The sequence below is a fragment of the Melopsittacus undulatus genome, chromosome 3, assembly GCF_012275295.1.
Source record: "Melopsittacus undulatus isolate bMelUnd1 chromosome 3, bMelUnd1.mat.Z, whole genome shotgun sequence".
Taxonomy (NCBI): domain Eukaryota; kingdom Metazoa; phylum Chordata; class Aves; order Psittaciformes; family Psittaculidae; genus Melopsittacus; species Melopsittacus undulatus.
This window is the reverse complement of record NC_047529.1, coordinates 112,065,428-112,072,916: the sequence shown is the minus strand read 5'-3', so window position 1 is coordinate 112,072,916 and position 7,489 is coordinate 112,065,428. Positions and strand designations below refer to the sequence as shown.

General features: G+C 48.2%; 1 protein-coding gene across 1 annotated transcript in view; it reads left to right on the top strand.

Moving 5' to 3' along the window:
• The first annotated feature begins 718 nt into the window (after positions 1–718).
• The window catches only part of ABHD12 (abhydrolase domain containing 12, lysophospholipase), a 28,620-nt gene continuing 21,849 nt past the window's right edge, over positions 719–7,489 (top strand). The window contains exon 1 of the mRNA XM_034061231.1: positions 719–938. Within this exon, the coding sequence (XP_033917122.1) occupies positions 784–938 (155 nt within the window). The 5' untranslated portion in view covers positions 719–783. The remainder of the gene's footprint in view (positions 939–7,489) is intronic.

Below are 7,489 nucleotides of genomic sequence, written 5' to 3'. Positions count from 1 at the left end.
GGGACACAGATTGACCAGCAGTGGGAGACGAGAGTGTGGCAGCTTCCTGCAGCGCATTGCTGTCCTGCTCCAGTGGTACAGACAATTGCTGATACTGGTGGGGATGGTTTATTCTCCTTTATATGCCACGACTTGTTTCGAGCGCAGAATCTCCACACTGCTGGTGTGAGTCAGAGTTTTGCCCCTCTCCACATCCCTGTATCAGCTGTGCCATTTCCCCATGCTCATACACGTGGAGACCCAGGCAAGGTCTCTCAGGCCCATTCAGACCAGGTTCTTTCATTCCAGCTGCCCTGTTTCCTCATGTGGCTCTTCACATGGAAGCAGTTTATGATGCCAGGCTCACCCATCCTCCTGCTGACCCTTGCGAGCCGGGAGTCCATTTCAGGTGCTGGGGCGCCAACAGTCCAGTCACCACAGGCTCCTATTCCAGCAGCAGGGACATCTTCCAGGTGCCCGCACTCGGCCACACCACCACAGCATGGGGCCCCGCTCCCGAAGCCGTCATGATCCCGGCACTACCACAGCACAGCGCCCTGGAGCCGAGCCGCGCCTCGAGGCCACAACAAGATGGCGGCGGGCGCCAGTGCCCGCAGTAAAGATGGCGCCGGCTCCCTCCGGAAGTGCTGGCAGGCGGCGTCACCGCCCCCAGCCCGCTCCGGAGGCGGGGATTGGCTGGCGCCTCCGCCGTGCCGGGGCGTGGCGCCGTGCGGCGCGAGCGCGGCGCCGCTGCTGCTCTCGCCGTGGCCGCCGCTCCGGGCCGTCGCCACCGCCGCCCCGGCGATGAGGAAACGCAACGAATCGGTTACGGTGGAGCATGAGCGCGGTGCTGCTGCCGCCGCCGCTGCCGCGCCGCTCGACAAGGGCTGCAACCTGAGGCACAGCCTGCGCCTGCCCGCCGCTGCCGGCGACACGGGCATGAAGCGACCGCTGGGCAGGTGAGCGCCGGTCCCTGCGCCGCGCTTTGTTAGCCCCCGGCCCTGAGGGGATGGAGAGACCCCGCCCGCTACCGGCCGTGCGGCCGCAGCACCCGCTCCTCATGGGGAGCAGCTCCTCAGGCTGTTGGTGAGGAGAAGGAAGGGGCCTTTCCCCGCTGCCCAGCACCGCGGCGGCCGAAGAGCCCCGGGGGCAGGCAGAGCCCTGGGAACTGAGGCTGTTCCCGACCTCGGTTACACTTCCCTGGTTCCCGTGAGCAGGTGCCGTCCCCTCGGATGCTTTCGAGTTCTCGGGCAAGCAGCGTAATTAGGGGATGGGGCGGTAGCGGCTCCTGCGGGCCCCTGGAGGGGTTTGAGTCTCATAGCTGAGCGCGGCTCCATCCAGCCCCTTCCTATCGTTAGGCGCTCGCTTGCAGTAAACGGCTAGCACAAACCCGTCGCCATTGGGGAGTGTACGCGGAGGGTCAGGGGCCTGCAGGTAGGATGTCTGTGTTTATTTATGTTTTTAAGAAGCTGGTGCCTGTCAATGTCATCTCGTCTATAAGTGAAGCAGATTTAGCATCTCCGTCCTAGAAATGAATCAGATTTGGGTGTTGGTAGAAGAGCAGATACGTGGCTCTGGTGAAAACAGTTTCTCTATGGCTTTTCCTGGCAGCGTTAACATTTGAAGCACGTACTTATGTACATATTTATGGTGGGAAAATGTTCATGTTCCTCTATAAAAACAAATCTGTAGCAATAGGAGATGCTTGTACAATGGGACCACCTTCATACAGGATTTCAAGGGGATGTAATACAGTGAAGACTTGCAGAGGGCTAGGGAAGAAAAGATGTGACCTTTTAGTCTCATCTCCACCAGTGTAATGCTGATTTCGTAGGTGTGAGGAATATTGAATGATGGAAGAGCTGTGTGGTTTGGGTGGCTGAAGCCAAATTGTTGTGGTTCAGGAAAACAGCAGCCCATCTAGAAAGAAAAAGTGCTCATCTAGAAAATGAGCCAATGTGGCTGTTTCTCTTATAAACTTTCTGTGCATTTTCCTGTTCTCGTAGACAAAATTAACATTTGAAATTAAATTCTTCCTGTTTGTTGTGTGAATTTTTGTCGTGTTCAAAGGCAGAGGCTTAAAATGTTCTTTCTTTTTATTGGGTAATAGCTATTCAATTTGATGCCCTGGAGGTAATCCTTTGGGATGGTGTCAGCGCTCTGTTCGGGTTACGACAGGCTTTGGTACTTGGAAATGGCGCTGGGCTCATCTCTCCAGTGACTGTGCAATGGATAAGGCTCTGTCAGTGCTCTGCTTCTGGAACACTTGACAATTCAGCACATTGGTTCCATTGTCTGAAGGGATAATCTCTAGGATTGCTGGTAATCAAATGATGGCTTATTAACTTCTTAAATGGGATGAATGGCATTCAGGTACTTTTCGCTGAAGTGGAACTACTCCTTCAGTGCTGGGCATTGAGCAAGCCCTAAGAGCACCTAGCACAGGCTGTTGGCTTGCTCTGACAGGCAGGTACTTTGTGGAAATCAGATGGAGCACAGCTATTAGACACAAAGCAAAGGCCTGCTGAAAGCAGGGAGAGCACAGCCCATCTGTGGAAAGGTTTCTTGTACTTATTTCTCCATGTACGCCTTTAACAATGGTCAGGAGGCAAATTTTCCTCACTTTTCACCTAAGTGCTTTGGGCTTTCTTTGTGCGTGTCGGGTACTGTATTCCATATGGGAGTGCTTCCCAAACTCCTGATGTTATAGTAAAGCCTCATTTGTTTGGAACTCGCTTTCCCTTTTCCATATGTTAAGATTATTTATTTTATTTAAAAGAGAGTCCTGTAGATCAGCTTGTGTGGTGCTGCCAGAATGGTGTATTCTTGTAGCTGAGTGAAGTGCCAAGTGGAGCAGTCCCTCACTTCTGTACTGATGTTGTCCTTGCTTTTCTGCTGCCCTGGGTTGGGTTCTCTGACTTTCTTGCTGACTTCCACTTTGCGAGCCTGCAGATGATGGTTTGCAGCAATACCCTCTGCTTATGTATTCTCCAAGGTAGCAAATACGCTGCTGAATGGTGAGTCTGAGTGTGCAGGAGTGGGAGGTCCAGGCAGAAGAAGGTACAATGCCCTGAGATGAGGATGTTGTCCAGAACAACCACCTTCAGTTATGTCAGACAGCTTTCGAGCTCTGTGTCACTCCCACCTTTGGCAGCAGACAGCAGTGGATGCTTAAGGAAGAACACGAGAAGGGTACATATACAGTGGGGATCTCCTCTGGGGATGCAAGCTACTGTACAAGCCTCTAGATCCTCCTATTTTAATGTGCACAGTCATGCTGTTATTGCAGCATTCCTTATACCACTGGAAATAAAAGCAGGGTGGCGTTTTCAGTGTGTTACATCAGTTTAATTCATCAGCTTGCAGAAACTGTACCGAGATAAAAACTATGCTGCAGGGTTGCTGGGATGGTGGAGATGGTGCAATAGCTGGAACTGGGGATTGGCACCACAGCAAACTGTTCTGAGCAGCTTGCTCATTGGTGAAACAGTTAGCATCAGCGATTCTAGAGGCAGTGAATTCGGTGCTCAGGGGAAGCTGGGCTCTCTGCATTTCACCCTGCTGTTATTTAGTCTCTCTGCCGACTTGGGAAAACAGCACGTGTGTTTGACTTCAGCATGTGGCTTTCCCTCCTTTGTTTGTAAATGATACAAACCTCTGGTTAGAAAAGCAAACCGAGCCCACAGTGGCTCGAAGTGGCTGCGAGTTCTGCAGCCAAGAGCTGATGGTGTAGCAGCTCCTGGAGGACTCTGTCTGTTCGGGTCCAGTTCCTCAGCAGAGCCTAAAGAACACCATGGCTGCAGAGTGATGCTTGTAGAGTCTGATGTTTGTAGATGTTTGTTATCAACAGGAGCAGCTTTATTCTTGAGGAAGTATTTTTGCATTTTACTAGCACTGTGTTTGTCCCTCGGTTTTGCTTCAGTCCTATCATCACACTGTGCTTGTTCATCCAGGAGTTGAAACTCACTCTGAAGAGGTGGCTGCACATTCCAACTGCTCTGTTACTGAACATGGGTGTCTGCATTCATGTGACAGAGCAGGGTGTCTGCTAAATGAGATTCATGTGGCTTTGGCTGGTGTGTGCTGTAGTTCGTGTGGCTTTTCTTAAGTGGCTTACAAACAGAAAGGAAAGGCACATATATATATGTAGGTATTGCCATTCTTCTTTCTTAGGTAATAGTAAAACACAGTGTGGTGGTTATCTAAGAACTTTACTAGTAGTTCTAAATGTGTGTGAATGATTTGGTTTTTAAAGGAACTGGGTTGCTTTGCCTGAAACTATTAAATGCAGTGATGTGGTGCCACAGCAGCAGTGTGCTGCGCTTGGGTTTCCTGGTATGCATGTTTTGTGTGGATGGTCATTCTTCTAATACTTGTGTCATGATGTGGTTTTCAGGTGACAGTGTTTAAGTGCCAGGGGTTATGAAGATACCATGTGTTTGGGTGCTTGCTCTGGCTCATTTTTGTGCCCAGTGGCTCTGATGTTCTGAAAAAATGCATTATATAGTTAATTCCACATGTGTCTGACTTTCTCTTTTTCTTTTAATGGGAACTCAGTGGCTGTGTGGAAGTCCTGCTTAGTCCTGTGTGTTGTCAGCTCTTTTTACAGCTTATGACCAAGTGAGCATCTCTGAATTGCTCCCATTTGGTTTGGGCCATTGGGTGTTTGGTCTCTGCATCCGCTTCCCCATTTGTTCAGTCTTTGCAGCCATCATCATTTTCTTTCCTTGTGCTCATCCCCCTCTTCCTCAAAGACTTAAAATTCAGTCAGCAAAAATAGCAAGACTCCTACAATGTGAGGAGTTACAGTTTTGTTCTGTTCTGTGCCTCAATGTGTTACTGTTAAAGTCTATGTTGTTTCACCATGTTCTTCACTGGCCTGATTTACCCTCCAGCATAGCTTGAGACTCCTGGCATTCTTCTGCAGGCCTGTCTGTATGATCTAGGGGTTTTATTGCTGGGTCCCACTTTCCCGTGAGCCTCTCTGGATTTTCTGTAGTAGGGCACAGTAGTTTTCTGCTGCATCTGCACTATATCATCCTGCATCTCATAGTCTCTGAGCAGTTTTCTCATCTCCCCATTTCTCATAGAGAGCTGTGCTTGCTTCAGGCTGAAGACAGTTTGCCCTCCAGCTACAGGGTGTGGGTCTCCTTGAACTCCTTATCTCATTGCAGTGCCATACTTCTGAGCTCATGCATGCCCCTGGCTTTGGGTGCTCTGCTTGGATGGCTTATGCCTGATTTAATAGTTACTGTGATGCTATTAATTGCTATTTGTATCAAGTCCTTTTCTACTTAGGAGCTGTGTGAATTGCAGACCTCTGTTGTTTCATATGTAAACTTCCCAGTGTGTGGGTGGTTTTAGGTAACTCCTGGAACCAAGAGGACTTTCTAATCACCTCTGTACTGAAGATGTCTGTAGAGACGAAGGTCTTCTCAGTGTTGTGATGATCTTTTCTGTCCTTTCTTCTTGACTGGCGTCTACCCATTCCTTTGGACATACAGTGAGTATGATCATGGGCTGGGTGTGATGCTGCTGAACTAAAGGGTGATCAGCTAAACTGAGCTTTTAACATCAGCACAAATCCCAGGTTCCCATGTGTACATTTCTCTGTAGATGTTCTTTTTAGCTCCAGTATCCCCATGTCTATTTCCAACCTGCTTTCACTTACACAGACCATCACTGGTCTACTTAAAACAAGCTATATTTTGAATATGACTTGCTTTTATGCTATAAATGGTATGTCATTGCTGAGCCAGGAATCTAGCTCTCTGCTAATGCAATCGCAGGTTATCACTGTGAGTCTGTTGTTTTCCTCCAGGATGCAGTATGCATGTGTTCCTTTTTGGTGAAAACAGCATTGTACTGTTTTCAGTAACGTCATCAGAATGCACTGCTGTGGTACATGGAGGAGGTATATCCAAGCAGGACTTCTGCTGTAGATGAAGAGTCCTGCCTGCTGAGTCCAGTTTCCTTTAAAAGGCACCACGATGTCCTCTTAGGAGGCTACAGCTAAGATACTTTATCCTTCCAGGCCTGAAGGCAGGTTGATTGTTCTGGTGACCATGCCAGGGCACGAAATTGGTCAATAGGCTTCTTCCATAGCAATTCCCTTACAAAACCCTGAGTTTTGGAAACTCAGTGGGGAGCTGCACTGTAAGTGTCATGCTCTAACTTGTTAGAGTAGTGGATAGCTTCTGACATTTAGGATGAGTGAGTGTAAGCAAGGGGGGTTCACTATGCCTGTAATGTGGGAGCACTATTTCAATGTAGCTGTGGCAGAATCAGTATCACAAGAACATTAAAAAGGAAGTACTCCTGGAGTATTGGAAGAGTAACAGGAGACCTCAAAGACTTTAAAATCATAATCCTGAGGCGGAGTCTGTGTTTTAATGGTAAGAGTTAGTTTGCAATTAAGTGAAGGAAGATTTAGCAACTAAATATACATATATATATATGTATATGTACTAATGAAAATAGATCTGTCCTATCTTTAGTGGTCTTAGTATGAAATGTGACAGGTTTGTCAAGGTTGCAACCTGGTTGATGGATGCATCAGTGGTAGAATTGTTTCTCCAAAGCACTTGACTTGGTACTGTAGTTTATTGAAAGGACTTGCATTACTAATGGAGAGCATGTTATCTGCATTGAAAACTGTCTCAGTGGAGAGAGAAACAACTGGGGAGTTATCTTGGGATGGATGTTTGGGCTCAAGGGTGCATCATTTTGTATGTTGTGTTTCACCCATCCCAAAGATGTGGCAATTGCTGTTGGTGAAACTGGGAGGAGGAGGAGGGGTCGCTGAGAACTGATGAATGGGGCAGCTGATGAAATAGTGAGAAGCTCACCAGAACACAGGTTAAATGTGGCTGCAGTGGGGCAGGATGGCAGGGAAGAGTTTGGAGTGGGAACTGAGGGAGAGACTGAACTTGTTCTGTTGTAGGTGATTACCTCTGCAAGCACTTGTGTGTCCTTTCACCCAGGCCTAGCACCAGTACCGAGTGTCCAGGAGTAGGGCTGTGCGCTGGGCTTTGCCCTTTTGCCTTGCTGGCAAGCAGCTCTCCAAACAGTAAGTGCTGATAAAATGGTACAACACTGAGCTTCAGAGATCTGCTTCTTCCTTATTGAAAGCAGCTTCCATTTGCAGGCAGAATCTCCTAATTTTAGGCTCTATTAAGTGCCTTGATCATTTAAAGTATGCCTGAGCTAGCAGGAAGGATGTCTGTGTTTACTTTCCAAATCAAAGTGTTTGTTTAACCCAGATTTATTTCAACATTGTAACTGGTACTGAGTAGTAGAGCAATAAGAAAGGATTGTTAGCCTGGGCAATTAACTTTCAAAGTACAAACACTCCAGAGTATTTGGGCTAAGCCCCACAGCTGCCTTCTCCTTGTTTCTGTCAGCCACAGGAGAGAGCTCTAGAAATCAAGCTAAGAGCGTGAAGACCTCAGTCACTGAAGTTGTCTTCTGAATCTAGCACATAGCTGACACAAAACCTGCCAGTGCAGAG